At 46.3% G+C, this 16745-nt stretch overlaps 3 protein-coding genes across 7 annotated transcripts in view; 2 read left to right on the top strand and 1 right to left on the bottom strand.

Annotated features, from left to right (window-relative positions):
* The window catches only part of CLTC (clathrin heavy chain), a 29590-nt gene extending 23710 nt beyond the window's left edge, over nt 1-5880 (top strand). The window contains exons 30-32 of the mRNA XM_056506941.1: nt 87-308; nt 4239-4314; nt 4848-5880. Of these exons, the coding sequence (XP_056362916.1) occupies nt 87-308; nt 4239-4314; nt 4848-4972 (423 nt within the window). The 3' untranslated portion in view covers nt 4973-5880. The remainder of the gene's footprint in view (nt 1-86; nt 309-4238; nt 4315-4847) is intronic.
* Nucleotides 5881-7328: 1448 nt separating this feature from the next.
* PTRH2 (peptidyl-tRNA hydrolase 2) lies at nt 7329-8991 on the bottom strand. 2 transcript variants are annotated; one of them, XM_056506939.1, is made up of 3 exons: nt 8870-8991; nt 8523-8612; nt 7329-7994 (listed from the first exon to the last, which is right to left on the bottom strand). In XM_056506939.1, exon 3 carries the CDS (start codon nt 7971-7973, stop codon nt 7452-7454), a length of 522 nt encoding a protein of 173 aa, XP_056362914.1. In that variant the 5' UTR covers nt 7974-7994; nt 8523-8612; nt 8870-8991; the 3' UTR covers nt 7329-7451. The 2 variants fall into 2 exon arrangements, with proteins under 2 accessions (XP_056362914.1, XP_056362915.1); XM_056506940.1 differs by lacking the exon at nt 8870-8991 and adding an exon at nt 8753-8840.
* VMP1 (vacuole membrane protein 1) overlaps nt 8842-16745 on the top strand; it is a 61610-nt gene continuing 53706 nt past the window's right edge. The window contains exons 1-3 of one of the 4 annotated variants that reach the window (XM_056506937.1): nt 8938-9019; nt 12134-12264; nt 16291-16392. In XM_056506937.1, coding sequence (XP_056362912.1) covers nt 16317-16392 — 76 coding nt within the window. In that variant the 5' untranslated portion in view covers nt 8938-9019; nt 12134-12264; nt 16291-16316. Of the gene's footprint in view, nt 9020-12133; nt 12265-15839; nt 15985-16290; nt 16393-16745 lie in introns of those variants that run through there. The other 3 variants (XM_056506935.1, XM_056506934.1, XM_056506938.1) reach the window with 3 other exon arrangements.

The raw sequence follows: 16745 nt of genomic DNA, 5'->3' as shown, positions 1-16745 counted from the left end.
AGGGCAGCTCTAGCAGCTTTGGCTTGTTGGCTCTCAGGGCAGCTCAGTGAGCAGCCCCTTGTGGTTGTTGTGTCTGTCCCTTGCAGGATGCCATGCAGTACGCCTCTGAATCCAAAGATACCGAGCTGGCAGAAGAGCTGCTGCAGTGGTTCTTGCAGGAGAACAAGAGGGAATGCTTTGGTGCTTGTCTCTTCACCTGCTATGATCTCCTAAGGCCAGATGTTGTCTTGGAAACAGCGTGGAGGCACAACATTATGGACTTTGCCATGCCATACTTTATTCAGGTCATGAAGGAGTACTTGACCAAGGTAAGAGCAGGTGCCTCTCCAACACCCAGAGCTTGTTAGTCACTGTGGTGAATGCCTTGAGACTGTCTGCTTGCTACTAACATTGATTTGGGCTTTGTCCAATGTCTGTTTGTCCATGTCCACACTTACTTTTCAGTCCATCTGGGGAGAGACTTCGCCCTCTAAGAGGCTGAAACACTTGCAGGCTCCACCCTCTACCAGATACAGATCTACATCAGTAGTATTTGCCTGACCCTGGGCAGTGTCTAATGTAGTTCCAGGCTCCAGGCATTTCCTGTGCTGTGTCAAGCAGGAATCCCAGCTGGGATCAAGCTTTAACTAAATTCTAGACTGTGTACTAAAACAGCTTTACAGCTAGACCTAGAGATAACTTATTCTGCTATGCATTTAACTCTAAAATGTGGCTCTGACACTTAATGGCATTAATTATGACTCAAATCTTATGTGAAGTGACTCAGGATGGGGGAACTACTTGGTAATGCTCTGACAGACTTGAACAGACTTGAGTCAAATCCAGCTGTCACTAGCACGATTTTCCCAGCTGAAGCTTCTGGAGTATCTTCCAGTGAAATGGTATAAATTCCTTAATGATTAAGACTTTTCCAAGCTTGAGTTCAGCTTTTACTTTCATGCAGTCAGTGAAGACTAAGGTGCCTGTTTGTCCAGAAATTTTCCTGGCTGTTCCTTCTAAGGGCAGGACTACCCTGTAGTTCTGTAGGGCAGCCTGAAATGCTGTTCTGGGGGAGGTGGGGAGCTGGCTGAGCAATACAACTGTTTGTCAGAGATGCCTGTACCAAGCTAACCATGCCTTTGGTGGGAGTAGTAGATTCTTAAAGATAAAACTTCCTGATCTGATAAAGGATTAGGATATAGCTTTAGTGTAGCTAATGAAGTAAGAGCCAGCAAGAAGCAGAGCTGCCTTTCTAAAGCAGATACTTCTGGTGTACCTTTGTTTTTACTCACCTGTATCTTAATTATTTCTTCCCTGACGCTTTTGTTTCTACCTTTTTATATGCTAAATATGGAATTTGATTTTTCTAAGCTGCACCTTCTGAATTCCTTTGCAGGTTGATGCAATAAAGGAAAAGGTGAAAGTTGATTCTTGTTTTCCATCTTTAAGTCTGGAGGACTAAGTCTAAGGATTCTGCATGAGTTTTTTTCTTTCCTACGTTTACTACACTGCTGCTACTGCTTTTTCCCCAAACAAAATATCACTAAAGCATTTGCAAATTGTTTAACTCTCACTAGCTAGTGCTGTAGGAGAAAAGTAGATTCATTTGCTACTAATAAGCTAATAGATCCTCAGGAAGGGCATACAGGTGATCAGTTGGATCACAGTCAGCCTGGTATTGAAACAACACACAAATACTTACACAAGTGCTATTATTTGACAGCCAATCTGAATGGAAGAACCTTCTACAACAAGAAATAAGTCTGTGAATCCCTAAATCAGTCTGGCATTTGCTAGTTGAAGGGCTGTGATCCAGTTCCTGATCTCTGGACCATGACTAATGCGTGCTGACCGTAGGCAGAGTAGATACTGGCTGCTTCCAGAGGGACTCTTCCTCACTCAGGTGTCAGTTCTCATGGTGCTGATCTAATCCACACAGTGCTCTAGTTCATGTAGCAACTTAAAACTTCAGCTGTTACACCAAGTTTGTGGTTCTCCTCCCTGTAATAAATTTCTAGTAGTAGTCCAAAAGAAGACTGCCTTCCAAGCTCTTCAGCTTCACTAAACTTCTCTTGCTACCTCATTAAAAAAATATAAAAATGGTAATGCTTATTGCTCTTCTGAGGCTACTCCAGGGCTTGCCTTTTGCTATGTAACTTTGACCTTCAGAAGGGCAATCCAAGGTTTTCTGTCCATCTGCTTCCCTACAAATGCCACCGTCATCCTCCTTAGCCCAGGGGTCAGCCCTAACAGTTTACCACTAATGTGGTTCAGCAAAGGGCAAAACCAAAATGACAGCTTTGAAGATGGACTAAATGCAAAAACTGCTGCTTATAAAGACACCACTGGAACTCCAGGCTAACCTAGGCCACGTAGTGTAAGGTCCTTCAGCAGCTAGTAAGGAAAGTAGGAGAGCGTGTGTGTGAAAAAAGGTAATTGAACTGCAGTGTTTGCATAAACGACGCATGTGTAGCAGTCATTGCAATTACATCCCACTACTCCTGAAGCTCAAGGCATTGCTGTGGGCTGCGTGTGGTTTTTGGGGGGAGCCTGTATGGCAGTCATCTTCAGACCTCACTCGTGCTTCAGTACTTTTGCCTCTTTTTCATGCACACATAACACGGTAACATTGAATGCATGTTACTTTTCCTCTGCAGCTTCTTGCAGTCCCTGTGGAAAAGCCTTTCAGTCAATCTTGCTCCAAGTGTGTAGGGCCCTGAAGCTGGTGATGCTCGAGCAAGTGGTGTAAGAACCATCCTTCGGGCTGGTTTCAAACTTGAGCTTGTCCTTGTCAATATTTGTTCAGCTCTGAGGGGAGGCATCAAAAATGCATTGAATGTCCTGGGCTGGAGGCTTTCCAAGTGTGAGTAAGCCAAATGCCTCTGCTTAGTAGCAAACTGCACATTCTCCTTGGGTTTGCATCTCTAAACTTGTGCTTCTGTGTTCAGTGCGTTGCTGTTTTGAGTTAAAACCAGTGCAGTTCCTAGCACGGTGTCTGGAAATGAGTCTTGGAGCATTGGATACAATCCCATGCACTTTGGCAGCAGCAAGGCAGATACTGTGGGAGGCAAGCACCAGGCTGGCCATGGAAGCCCAGTTACTGAGGGAACCTGAGCTCAGGACTTCTGCCATTCCCTGGAGTTGTGCCTCAGCTTGAGGTTACAGAGGAACAGGTTTATGGAGGAGCACACATTGTAACTCACAGCTGAAAGGAGGAGCTCACAGCTCTTGGAGCTGCCAGCAGATATCTGCTCATGTAGCACAGTTAAACTCACTTATAAAGACACTTATAAAGTGGAAGTTGTAGCTGAATAAATAACACTGACTCTGTGTAAGTGCAGGAAACCTTCAAATTCCTTTATTAAGGACACAAATGAAATGAAACGTTAATCTTGTGAGTTGTATTACTGTCTTTCAAAGTAATTGGCATGATGATCTCTACCTCTCAGGTAAAATACCAATACCTCATTTTGTGGCTTTAGTTTCAGGGCCTACCTTAGACTGTAGAAGTGCTGAGTTCCCTTGGATCTGTCTTAGAAAAGAGCAATATTTCACTACAGAAGTTCCTTCTCTTGCCTTTCTGTAGGGGTGGGCAAACAGCACCATTGCACTCGCAGGGCAGCACTGAAGCTGGCCAGGCTTGTCTGTTACTGTGTGTAAAGCTGGAAGAATTGGAGTATCTGTGGGTTTAGGCTGACTGCCACACAGTTCTGGAGTGGAAAAAGCAAGTCTTATACACATGCATTCTCTGCATTTGAACTTAAATTGCATGAGTGAATGGGTTTGGAAAGTGAAATCTTGAGGCTCAAGTGACATGTCGGATGCTATTGCAGTCTGCTCTATCCAAATACAAACCAGATGACTTTGCCTTAATGTCACCTCCAGGGAAACTTCTCCAGGTCTGAGCATTATCTTGGCAATTGCTCCAATGCCAGAGGTCTCCAATTGAGACTGAGCTCAAATCTGAGTCTGTGTCCAAGGACTGTCCAGCTCCAGTCCAGTACAGAACCTTTTATACAAAGCTTCAGCCTGGAGTGAGCTTTCAAAGTAGTTGAAAATCCCTCAATGAGGGTTTTTTTCAGGAAACACACAATCTTGACTGCACCAGTACCAACATTGCTACTTGAATTGATCTTAACTTGTAAATGGTCTCCTTTTCTTGATGGGTGTTGACATACAACTAAGGCTTTTCCACTTCTCTGCCACGAATAAGTATCTGTTTTGGAGGAGATTTCTTTAATTGTTGGTCTCAATTCCAGGTGGATAAACTGGATGCATCAGAGTCTTTGAGAAAGGAAGAGGAGCAAGCTACAGAAACACAACCTATTGTTTATGGTAATGCTTTAGTTTGTGTGTTACCAATAATTTTAAAACAAGCCTTCCCTAATCTTGTTTTTTTCCTGAGGAAGTCCTGGGAAATGGGAACATTTTCCATGTAAAATCAAATCTTAAGGAATGTGTTCCAAAATTCTAGATAAGTGCCACTCTGGCTGCTGAGGTGGGCTGTGGCCTGCAGGATTTAAGGTTGTCCTGGCTCCTTAAGGAAGGGTTTACAGAAGCTGTGTTATTCTAGACTTCCAGCAAGTGGTTATTCGGATCTTGTGCTAAAGCATAATTATACCTACTTTATATTGGGTATTTTCTTTGTATCCAGGTTATTCTAGTCAGAGTTTCTTCATATACTTTAGTATTTTTAGCCATGTGTTGTGTCCTGAGGTTTTATTAGAAAACACCCGTTCTGGCCCTTAAAAAGCCCAGTCCAGGTCAGCAGGGACTTAGTGGTGAACACAGCAGCACCTCCTGAATTTCAGGCATTTTGCTGAGTGCTTTCCCCGTTGAGGAGGAGTAAGATGCTGTTGTTGTTGCAGGCCAGCCCCAGCTGATGCTGACAGCAGGACCCAGCGTGGCAGTTCCCCCGCAGGCACCTTTCGGCTACGGCTACACGGCCCCTCCGTACGGGCAGCCCCAGCCCGGCTTCGGCTACAGCATGTGAGATGCAGCACAAGGAGCTGGAGCAGCAACTTTTCTTACTGAAACTCCACCGTCCCTCCCCGCTTTAACTCATAACAGGGAAAAGCAAAGAGTTCTGCCTCGTGTTCTCGTAACCTTGATTTCATGAAGGACTGTTTTTTCTAGCGCAAACGATTGGATCACTTCTGTTAAATCTTTTTTCACATTCCATGTCATTTAGACTTTTACTTTCAGAAGGGGAATAGTTTAAACGACTTTGTTCAAGTGGGCTTTTGCAGGACTGCTTATTACCATTAAGTCTATTGTGAAGATTCTGATTTGCACTCTATAGTGTTACACTCTAATATTGAATCTTAAGTTCATTGTATGTGAGCAGCTTACGGTATGTACTGTCTATTCTAAATGCATTTAAATCTCACTGTATATTTGGAGAAAGCTAAAGCCAAGATACTTGTATTTGACCTTGCAAGACTGCTGACAAGAGACAACACTAATCAGCATATCCTCCCTGGGTTGGATTGCATAGCTCTAAAAGAATTTAAAATGCGTACAGACAACCTTGCCTGACTTAAAATGAGTAAAAGTTTTGGGTTTTGTTTTGTTTTCTTTTTTTCCCTTAACCTATGCAGGTTTTTCCAGTTATGCATATAGAAAATGCTAGTGTCTTTTTGCTCACTCCATATGTAACAGATGACCTTACGTTGTGCTGTATCCTGTGCTTTTGTGGGACATTCCATTCAGGAACAGAGCACCATGATTCCAATCTGTGTATTTACTAACCCTGCCCTGAGGTTTGTGTATGTTGGATATTGTGGTGTTTTAGATCACTGTTTTGAGTGTACAGAAGAGAGAATTCAAGCATATTGCTGTTCAGTTTTGTTTGTGCAATTTGAAATTACGCAATTTAAAAATAAATTACTGGACTGTGGACATGCTGCATAGTGGTAGCTTCACTTTACTGTCTTCAAAAAAAGGACCTTTGGACTCAAACCAAGTATTCAGTGCTGGTCGTGTGGGGCAATGCAGGTGTGTGCAGCCAAGGGTCTGAGGGGCCAGCAGCAGAGCAGCAATGGGGACCAGTAGTGGGGTCTTGCACTGAGGGGGCAATACAGGAAAATATGTAATGCTTTTTCTAGAGAAAGATTATGCCAGAGAGAAGAAAATAGCACTTTTCACCAGTTGGCTGCACTGTGGTCAACTCCAGCATATTCGACCAGATGACTCATTAGGATTGTAGTAGGGTGTGCCAGTTCAATTGAGATCATGTTCTAGGTATGTAAATTGCCTTAAACATATTTAGCTTCAAATAAAATTGACTTAAATGTTTCTCTATGAATACTGTCATATTTGAGTGTAACAAGTCTGACAGCAAGGGGCAGATTTCCAACAGCTCTAGAAGCTCCTGTCTCTTAACCAGGAGCTGCACTGGGCATCAGGATCCAGATCCCTCTTCCTCCTGTGAGCTCCACAGCTGTGCTGTGATCCTGGGGCTGGGCACTGCAGCACTTCCATGGAATGGGGGCTGGCAGGACCTCACCTGCCCCAGGCTCTCTGTGGTCAGCAGGGGTGGAGCACAAGCCTGCAGTGAGTCTCCAAAAAGGATTATGAGGTGCAGTATAAAAACATTTCCATCCTGTGTTTATTGGCATTTCAGCCCCCCTGGAAGGCTGGAGATGGAGATCAATGCTGTTCTCTCTCCTACAGACTTTTCACAACACTCATCTGGACACATGGCTGAGAGGTTGGCAAAGGTGCTTAACAGCAGAACTCTCACAAACTGTACAAGTAGAATTTACTGGAACCCCCAAGGTGCTCTGAACTGTGCAGTAATACCTAATTATCTTCCTTAAACCCAGAAGTGCCTGTTAATCCCAAGAAAACCAGGATTTAAGTCTGTCCCTGAGTGCCCAGTCGTTTACATGGAGGGTAACTCCCCACACCTTGGTTTAACTGCACATTTTTGCACGTGTAGGAGCTGCACAGACCCCTCCAGAGGGAAGCTCAGCTTACAGCTGCTCTCCACAATTGTTTACTGGTCTGGGCTGCAAATCCAGTTGAACTGGTCAGCCTGGGAGTAGGTACAAGTCGTTGCAGCAGTTTGGGCAGGAAGTTGGCTACAGTTACCCCCAGCTCCAGTTCTGAACTGCTTCAGCAGCTGAGCCTTTCTGAATTAAAGAATGTATTCACTACAAAAAACAGGTAGAAAGAGGAAACTCTTTCACTATCAACCAATGTGCAAAATCCTCAACCAACTGCACAAGTTGGAAATTTACTGGGTTTCTTGTGCCAGCTCTGCTTTCCTCAACTGCCCTCAGCCTAGAATTTTCTTTCCTGCTTTTGGAACACAAGCTAGAGAGACTCACTATTACAAATTTAAATCTTACAAAACTTGCTTATTTTATTAACACTGAGGGAAGATATGGAAAAAAACCGCCCAACTTGCATTTTTATCCCTTCAGTACTGACATACATGAACACATCCAGGTGTTTTTGGTACCAGTTTAGAAGAGTTTAAGGTGACCAGAAACCTTATCTATGATATCAGCTGGCCCTGGTCCGATCCCAAGGACTGTCCTGGAGCCTGGAGCTATCTGAGTACGCCCAGCATCCTGGATCAAGCTGACAGTCAGCCCCAGGCGCTTTGCCTCAGCCAGGAGCTGCACCAGAGTCTCTTCATCGGGAGCTTTCAGGACCACTTTAGGTTGTCCACAATATTCCCACTGCTTCAGGAGCTCGGGATTCCTTTTGTGAACCTGCTTGTAGGCAGAGACAGCAGCGTGGGAGCACTGCGCTGCTACTTTGCCCTTGCCCATTTTCAGGTCGTTGCGGACGATCAGCACCAGCTTGAGCTCCCCGGACTCCCCCATGATGTCGGCCTCGTCCCCCAGGCTGTTGGGAGGCTCCGGCATCATTCCAGCCCCAGGCTTCCTGCGCAGCCTCCCGCGGATGCCCCAGCCCAGGCACACGCCGCACACCACTCCCATGATCACGTTCAGGAACTCGGGCTCAAACAGAGAAATCATGGTGGGTTTTGGAGGCTGCCTCTGAAAAGGGGAAAGACAGAATTTACTTGAGCGTTTCTCAGCTTCTGAGAGCATTTCGTGTGCTCTCACCTGGTTTACACTTGATTATTTGAAGACAAAGAATGTTAGAAACACAAAGGAACAGTTCCCCAGACACGGTTTTCTGACTGCAAACACCTCATTGGTGATGGGCTTCGACTCAGCAAGCAGAATTAAGATAAAATGGCAAATTATCATAGAATGGCTTGTGTTGGAAAGGGCCTTAAAGTTAATCTGTTCCACTCTCTGCCATGGGCAGGGACACCTTCAACTATCACAGATTTCTCCAAGCTCTGTCCAGCCTGGCCTTGGACACTTCCAGGGATGGAGAAGCCACAGCTTCTCTGGGCACCCTGTGACAGGGCCTCACCACCCTCACAGGGAAAATATTGTTCCTAATACCCAATCTAACCCTCCTCTCTGTCAATTTGAACCCATTCCCCCTGGTCCTGTCACCTCAATCTCTGTAAATATCTTGCCCCACCTCTCCTGTAAGTTCCCTTCACGTACCGAAGGCCACAATTAGATCACGCCAGAGCTTCTCTTCTCCAGGCTGAACACGCCCAATTCTCTCAGCTTTTCCTCATGTCAAAATTACACCTAGAAACGGGGAGAGCAACAGTGAAATGCTGGGGGTTTTAAGCCAATACCCCAAACCCAGCCGAGAAGCGGGCCCGCCTCCATCTCCATCGCGGGCCCTCAGCCCCGCCGGAGCCCGAGCGCACACGGAGGGCACAGACCGAGAGGAGAGCGCAGCGTGCGGGACCCCGCGGCCCTCAGGGGAGCGTGAGGGGCCATGAAGGAGCCATGAAGGAGCCATGAAGGAGCCATGAAGGAGCATCCCCCTCAGCACTCACCCGCCGCTCCCGCCCGGCCGCTCCGCCGTGCCCGCCCGGAGGTGACGGAGCCGCGGCGCTCGGGAAGTGACGGAGCCCGGGGCGGGCCGGGGCGTGTTGTGCCGGGCCCAGTTCCGCGTTGTGCCGGCCCAGCGGAGCTGCTGCAGCGTGGTGAGTGCGGGGCCGGGCTCGGGGCTGTCCCGACGGGCGGGGGTCTCGTCACCGGCCCCTCAGCGCTGCCCCTCAGCGGGATCCGTCAGCGCTGCCCCTCAGCGAGATCCCTCAGCTCTGCCCCTCAGCGGGATCCCTCAGCGCTGTCCATCGCCCCCTCAGCGCTGCCCCTCAGCGAGATCTCTCAGCGCTGCCCCTCAGCGGGATCCCTCAGCGCTGGCCATCGCCCCCTCAGCGCTGCCCCTCAGTGCTGCCCATCGCCCCCTCAGCGGGATCCCTCAGCGCTGTCCATCGCCCCCTCAGCGCTGCCCCTCAGCGCTGCCCATCGCCCCCTCAGCGGGATCCCTCAGCGCTGTCCATCGCCCCCTCAGCGCTGCCCCTCAGCGGGATCCCTCAGCGCTGCCCCTCAGCGCTGCCCATCGCCCCCTCAGCGCTGCCCCTCAGCGCTGCCCCTCAGCGCTGCCCATCGCCCCCTCAGCGGGATCCCTCAGCGCTGCCCATCGCCCCCTCAGCGCTGCCCCGCTCCCCTCACGGCTCTGAGGGGACGGCGGCAGGAGGGGACCCCGGCCCCCGGTGCTGTGGGAGCCGAGGGGCGGCCGGAACGCTGCGGAGGAGCAGGGTGGGAGCGGAGGCTGCTGCTCGCCGGCCGTCAGGGCGAGCAAGGAGCCGCTGCCATCTCACCCCGCTGGAGAGCGGCTCTGCTCTTCCACAGCCCCGGGAAGGGTGGGATGGACTCGCCCTGCCGCGGCCCGAGGGATGGTGCCTGATGACACAGGGAGAAATCCGTCCTTCTCCCTGAGGAGAGGCAGATACCCATGGTTTTCTCTGCTTTTCCACTGTGCTTTCCCGGCTGGGTGCTCCCTGCTTCCCCATGGGCTGCCTGGGGCTTGTGGCTGTGAGCCCAAATCCACGGGAACATTTCTGCTGACTGGGGTTAAGCACCTTTTATTCTGGATTTTATTTCTCTAGCTAATGTCATCTGGTGTTTACAGGCGATGATAAAGCAGCAAGGTTCCCGTTTTATTGCAGTTTTACCTCTCAGACGCTTGGCAGGTCATGTAGGTGCCCTGAGGGAAGGGGTGATAAGTGTGTTTGATAGCAGCTATTATCTCTAAAATGCTGTGAATCCAGGTTATCCCCTTTCGACTGCACTATGGCATTTCTTCAGGGTTTTTTCCTGCCCTTGTTTTCTCTGCTCTGTGCTTACCAACAAGTGGATATCCTGGTTTAGTTAATGGTGACAATGTGGGTTGAGGTGGAGAAAGTGTGGTGTTATTTTTTCATGCCTTGGACCACATGTGTTGTGTTTGGGCAGTGGATTTTGGTGCTGTTTTGCTCTTAGGAATTCTGCTCTTTTACAGCTTGTTTCACCTCAGTTTGATGGGGGGGTTCTCATGCTTCATAACATCTTATGATAACACACATCAGCTCTTCTTAATGGATTAATTTTCCCATTGAAACAGTCTTTGTTATGTCAGTCCTCCTTCCAATCCATTATTTCTGCAGCATGGAATAGGCTTTCTTTTATTCCTTCTGGGATAAGTGAGAGTTGTAACGATGGCTTCATCCCGTTTTCAGATGAGGGTTTCAAAAGCCATTTTCCAGTTGTGCAATGGGAGGTGAGCTCTCTTTATTAGTCTGAGCTTTGTTTCTTGTCCTTCTGAGCTGCTGAAACCAAGGGTGTTTGTAATTGCTGTGGGGAAGGTAGGAGGAGACTCAGTTGCTTTCAAGTGGGTGGTAGCAATGAGGAAGGTGAGTAGGCTGGAACAACTGCACTCTTTCCACCTTAAAGCTTTTTTTTTCTAAGTTGTTGTCTTGGAATTCCTTCTGAATGTCACAATTGCCTCTGGTGAACAGCTCTCCTTATGGTGATCTGTGCCATTAGTGCATGCTTGGAGATTTTATTTCTTAAAAAAACCCACCTCTATAATTCCTGATGTATTGTGGTGGGAGGCAGAGTTATCTGCGGGTTGGAACTTTAACTTCTCTTCCTTGTGGACAAGTGTGAGCTGGGTGGACTTTGCTATTCCCTGAGGACGAAGGGCACAGCCTTGAAGGTGTTGCAACACTGAGCTTTTTGTACCAGCTTCAAACAGTCATGGGACAGCACCAAAATCACCAAACCTTGCTGGGTCTGGTGCTGCTTGGAGCAGAGGGGGCCAGGAGATGTTATTAGTGAGGCAGGCAGTTGTTCAGGGTGTTTCAAGCTTATTAAAAGAATATTTTTCTTTCTTCCAGGGCTCAGAATTGGCCTCTGTGAGCCTTTTCTGGGCAGTGTATCCTCACTGGATGGCCAAGTGTGAAATCTGAATTGGCTCCACTTAGAGACTGCTCCTGTGAAAAGCAGAATTTGTTATCTCAGGAGCTGCTTTCAGCCACTCTGGGTTTTGTCAGATCCTTGTGTTCATCCCTTTTCATCTGTGCTGTGCCTCCTCTGCATATCCTCTTATCCCTGGGTCTCACCTTTTCATCTATTTATTGCACAGCATCTCTACTGCTTTTTTATAGCACCTGATTCTACTGCTGCATATAATCAAAATTCATGTTTCACCAGAAAAGAAAATACACTAAAAAGATCAGTTTAGTATATGTGGATTTAATGACAGGGACAGAACTTCCAGTTAACTCAAAAGAAATTGCATGGCATCCCTGAAGCTCATGTCACAATAGTCTTTCCTAAAAGTCCCAAAGTCTTTTTGGAAAAAATGGGAATTTTAACTCTAAATTCTAAGATGATTTATTTGGGTAGGAATTGGAAAATAGGTCTGGTGTACAGAGGCATAACCCACAAAATGGAAACCTGTGGTCTTTAACTGAATTACTTCTCCTTTGAGGAATTGAACTATTTTAGTTAGGAAAACATTTTTAGTGTGGGAATAAATGCACTCATATCAAAATAACCCATTATAGCTAAATCTGTGGAGATTTGGAACATCTTTCAGATGTGGCCTCATTTATTTTAATTGAATGCTTCCCAGGAGTGCAGAAGGACTGGAAAAAAAAATCGAGCAGTTACTTTTTCTGTTTTCTGTCATCTTCAGGAAAGTCATTAACCTCCAAGTGAGGGGCTGTGTCACTGCAGTGTCACATGAACAGTGTTCTCTTGCTCTGCAGGGGCAGCAGCTTTGCAAGAGGAGTCACTTTGGGCTCGAGTGCTGCAGAGCTGAGGACCTGGTTGGGCTCTTCCACTGCCTTCAGATCCTGGAGAAGTGGTGAGAGGGGATAGCTGTGAGGAGCTGGAAGGGGTATGTAATGTTTCACTTCCAAACTGATCCCATCCTTCACCTGAGTGTGCTCTGTGCCAGGCAGTCTTTGGCTTTCCAGGAAAAGTGCTCTCCAAGCTGTTCCTTTGCCAGGGAATTGTTACTTATTCTCTCTGCAGAGCATGTGATGGCTGGAAAAAACCCCTCTCACAGATATGCAGCACTGTCTAGATTAGTGCAATTCTTTATCCACCTGGAAAAGCTGGATTTTAATCCTTTTTTCTCCTTATTGTAACTGAATAACAGGGGTGTAGAAGAAGAAGAAGGAATATCAGAAAAGTTGAGGAGAAAGAAGCAGCAGGATGGGAATATCTGGCTTTAAATGCAAGGAATAAGTGGAAATGATGTGTTGCTGAGGTGGCTGGGGGAACAACAAAATGCTTCAAGCTCTGACTCTGGTTCTGGGAGCTGTGTGAGCAGGAACTGATGGAGATGAGAGTCAGGGCTCATTCAGTAAGAAGTGGTAAGAATTAGTGATTCAAACAGTGTCTGGGAGAGCAGTGAGGTATGAAATCAGCTTCCTTGTTCCAGCAGGCTGGAAAGGAGTCCTCCAGAAATCCTGAGTACAGAACATGAGTCCACATTGTGCTCCTCCAGCTGAGAGTGCAGACACCCAAGTGCCTTGTCCAAAACTGGTTCCTTTTGCATAAGAGCACCCAACACTTGGGTGCTTCCACAGCCTCCCCAGAGCTCCAGAGAAGACTTTTGTCCTTTTCTCTGATTACAGATCTGCAGTGCTCAATTTTGCTGTGTTCTCATGCTCTGATAGCTTCTTTTGCTTTGTCTCACTTATGCTGTGAAGTGCCAGTCACAGTCACCAAAACCCTTTTTGTTGATCAATTTGCATTTTTGACTAGCAATAATTGTCTTTTTATGTTTCATGTTTTGGGTTGCACTAAAGCTCAGTGGTGTATTGTGAGCTCTTTGTTCAGCCCTACAAAGCAGTTCTTGTGTGAGCACAGCTCTGACAAATGATCTAAGCCACCCTGATACAAAAACTGGCCACAGTTGTTTTCCTCGCTCTTTTAAATAGCTTATTTTTATGTTTGCTGTTAAGTACTCTATGTAGTAGGCAAATTTATTTTTAGAGATGAGCTCTGTGTCTTTCTCAGCATCTGTCAGAAGTGAATTTCTGTTTAGCAGATGGAATTTAACTTCCTGTGGTGAGCTCTCATGGATTGGGTGTAGATTTGAGAACATGGAGTGAGTTAATGAAGGAGAACTCCATTTTGGGGCAGACTCCCACTCCACTTAATCCCTGTGGGGAGGCATTAGTGCAGGACTAGTGGTTCTGATGGGCATCAAGCAGCACAGCAGATCAAGGATCTGTGCATCCTCCAGTCCCTTTGCTAAGATGCTTTAAGTATAATTAGACTTGGGTAAACCAGGGAAGTTCTTTTCTGGAGCCAGGAAGGGTTTGCAGCCCTGCCATGGGATAGGTATCCCATCTCCAGGTCAGCTGTGTTTTTAAATAGGAATTTTTAAAGCTTTCCTGCAGAATGGTTGAACTTTAAGACCTTCTTGACAAGTATTTGTCCTACAGAAGTGTGGAAAGGGATTATTTATCTGCTTCAGTGCAAACATACTTGAGGTGGTGTTATGCAAAGCTAATCCTGGATTAGTGCCTTTCCAAGCAGACAGGGTAAAAGTGGCTCTGGCAGTTGAGCTCCTGAAAAAAAAGCTGTCATGCCTTGGGAGCAGGACACCTGAGACCCCCAGAGCTGCAGGAGTTTTGGGGATTGCACTGGAATTCAGTGTTGTGCACAGCCTGGGCTTTAGCATCAAACATGGAGAGCAGTTGGCATTGCACTAAATGAACTTCCTTGGAGTGTAATTAAGCTGAGAGCAGAGACCAAACCAATAAAAACTTTAATTTTGAAGGCTAGATTTGCACATGTGAAAAAAGATTTCAAAATAAGGAATTTGTAGCTTCCACTGAAATTTGTGGCTTTTTTTTTTTTCTTTTTTCTAATCTTTGCTATATTTAAGTCAACAAAATGTGACTTAAGTTCCCTAAGCCAGAACACTTTTTTTAGTGTTGCTGTGTGTGCTCAACAGCTCTGGATGGCTTTTGCTTCCTAAGCAGCTTTCTGTGAACATCAGGCTTGCTGTGTGGGTGTGTAATTTAAATATTGCCCTCTGCAGTTTGAGCTCTGTGTGTGCAAATTCATGTGGTATGTACATGGTATGTGTGTACATTGTAGATGTTCATAAATACTTATTTAAATAGATATAAAAATAAGCACAACTGAGTGCAGTCAGAAACAAAACTCTCACTATCCACCTGTCCTGATGGAATTAAGGGGTGGCTGAACATTTGATCCTGATATTGCCATAGCAACTGTGCTGTTAACCTCAGCTGAGGACTGGGGGAGCTCCAGAGTGTCAGGCTGCTCTGAACTCACCTGAGAGGGAGAGGTTCACATTTCCCTGGGGTGTGAGCAGCCCTTGGGTTGAGGGTGGTACTGTGGAGCTCCCACTGCAGCAGCTCAGGCCTCTTGTCCTTGGCTGACTCTAGAGCCCTTGGCATTTTTCAGCTTCTGCAAAGGTGTTTTGTTCATTTTTTAGGAGGTTTGGGTATTCTGGGGTTCGTGTTACAGTGAGTAAAAGCTGTAACATGCATGAGATGAGTTTCTGCTGCCTTGTTTCACCAGGCAGATTTCTGTTTCTGCACATTTTGTGTCAGGGGGAGGTGTTGGAGAAAGGACTCCTTCTTGAGACCTCAGTGCTTTTGACTACTGGATTTTAACTAAAACCTTTAATGTTAGATTCTAGCTAGCACTTTTATCTGTATTTCAAGTAGTGCACAAGGCTTGTACCTGTTTAGAAAAGCACCTGTCTAAAACTGACTTGTGAGACCCTAGAAATGTCAAATACAGCATCTGAAATCTTTGAACATTTTATTTAAAAAATTGACAGAATTATTGCAGTCTGAATCCAAGGGGTGATCTCACTCCTGTTTACCAAACCTGAGTTGCTGCTTGGCTCTTAAGCCTAACATAAATCAATGGGGAAGTATTCTTTTCTGTAGAACTTTAATTTCTTCCACTGGACAGTTTTATATAACCTATCATTTTAATATTGCACCACTTTCCAACAAAAGCAATGTACCAAAAGCTCTAAATCAAGTGTGCTTACAGGGAGAAATACAATGCAAATAAAATGCTTTAGCTTTGTGGGACTCTCTTTTTCAAATAAAACTCTAGAAACTGTTTTAAGATTCAAGAGAGGTTTTTGAAACAAGGAGTCTGACTGGTTATTCTTTTTGTGTTTGATTGCATAAGAACTGTCAGCTGTTCAGGTTTGGGTTTTTTTAAGGAAAAAAAAAAAAGGCAGCTCTTGCAACACTCTGGTTTGTGCTGGCTCCCACTTCTTGCATTATTTACTCTCCTGGATAAGGAGAACCACATCTGTTCTTTTGGTGTTTTGTTTTAGGGCTGATCTCTCTAGAGGGAGGCTAAAGCAGCAGAGAGCATGGACAGTGTCAGCAGAGTTTCCATCAGCTAGCTCCTGTCCTCTGAAGAGTTTTGTGCTTCAGAGGTAGCAGGCTGTGCAGAGCAGGAGCTGCAGCTCTGTATCTTGGTTACCACACTCAGGGCTAATCTTTCAGCCAGGGAGGTTTTTGACATGGTAACAACCTGCAAAGCTTTAGTGCCAGGATGAGGAGCACACCTGGAGCAGCAATCCCAGGATGGGAGTGAGGTTTGTATGAAGCTCTGCTGCTCCTGGAGCCCAAACAGTGGGATGGGTCGTGGAAGGGGTTTGTTTAATGAGCTTTTGTTCAGCTGTTAGCAGTGAGGGAGTTTTGTCATTTGAGTGAAAAATTTAGAATTATGTAGGTGGAAATGTTTTAATCTTTGTCACTGTGGGGATTGAATCACTTTCTCCTGTTTGGTGGTGGAATGCAGGATGAGTGTGAGCTGGATTTGGAGAGCTGCTGGGTGTTTGTATCCTTAGACTCCTAACCAGAACCACACCTTGTCCTCTTTGGGTTTCTCCTGCTCTTAGATCCCCACACGAGACTGATCTATGAAATGGCAGAGAATGGCACAGACTGTGACCAGAGGCGCATAAGAATGAGCAAAGAGCAGCACAATGGGAACTTCACAGGTAGGTGGAAAAGCACTTTGTGTTCTCAGCTGGCCTGTTTGGGGTGTAAAACAGCACAGGATTGAAAAGGAGTTGATATTGGTTGTCTGTTGAGGCCAGGTGGAGCCACCTGACCTGGTAAGTGGCAGCTCTGCCCATCCAGGGGGTGCACTGAGCTTACCCCCCCAGTCCATTCTGGGATTCTGGGACTTTATGCCAGCATAATGCAAAGGGCCTTGCTGCCTGAATCAATCTTAGAGACCTCAGTCAGCTCTGACCATGAAGGATTTAGGATTTCAAAGCCATGGAATAGATTAATGTATTTCCATTCACATTTCTCTTACACTCTTTTCCCCTCCCAAAATTCTTGGTCT

The sequence above is a fragment of the Oenanthe melanoleuca genome, chromosome 19 (genome assembly GCF_029582105.1).
Source record: "Oenanthe melanoleuca isolate GR-GAL-2019-014 chromosome 19, OMel1.0, whole genome shotgun sequence".
NCBI classification, from domain to species: Eukaryota; Metazoa; Chordata; class Aves; order Passeriformes; family Muscicapidae; genus Oenanthe; species Oenanthe melanoleuca.
Note: the sequence above shows the minus strand (reverse complement) of the source record. Positions and strands in the feature narration are given on the sequence as shown.

Excerpts from the sequence above, each read along its gene's own strand:
- PTRH2 (XM_056506939.1), bottom strand. The coding sequence starts at position 7,973 with ATGATTTCTCTGTTTGAGCCCGAGTTCCTGAACGTGATCATGGGAGTG.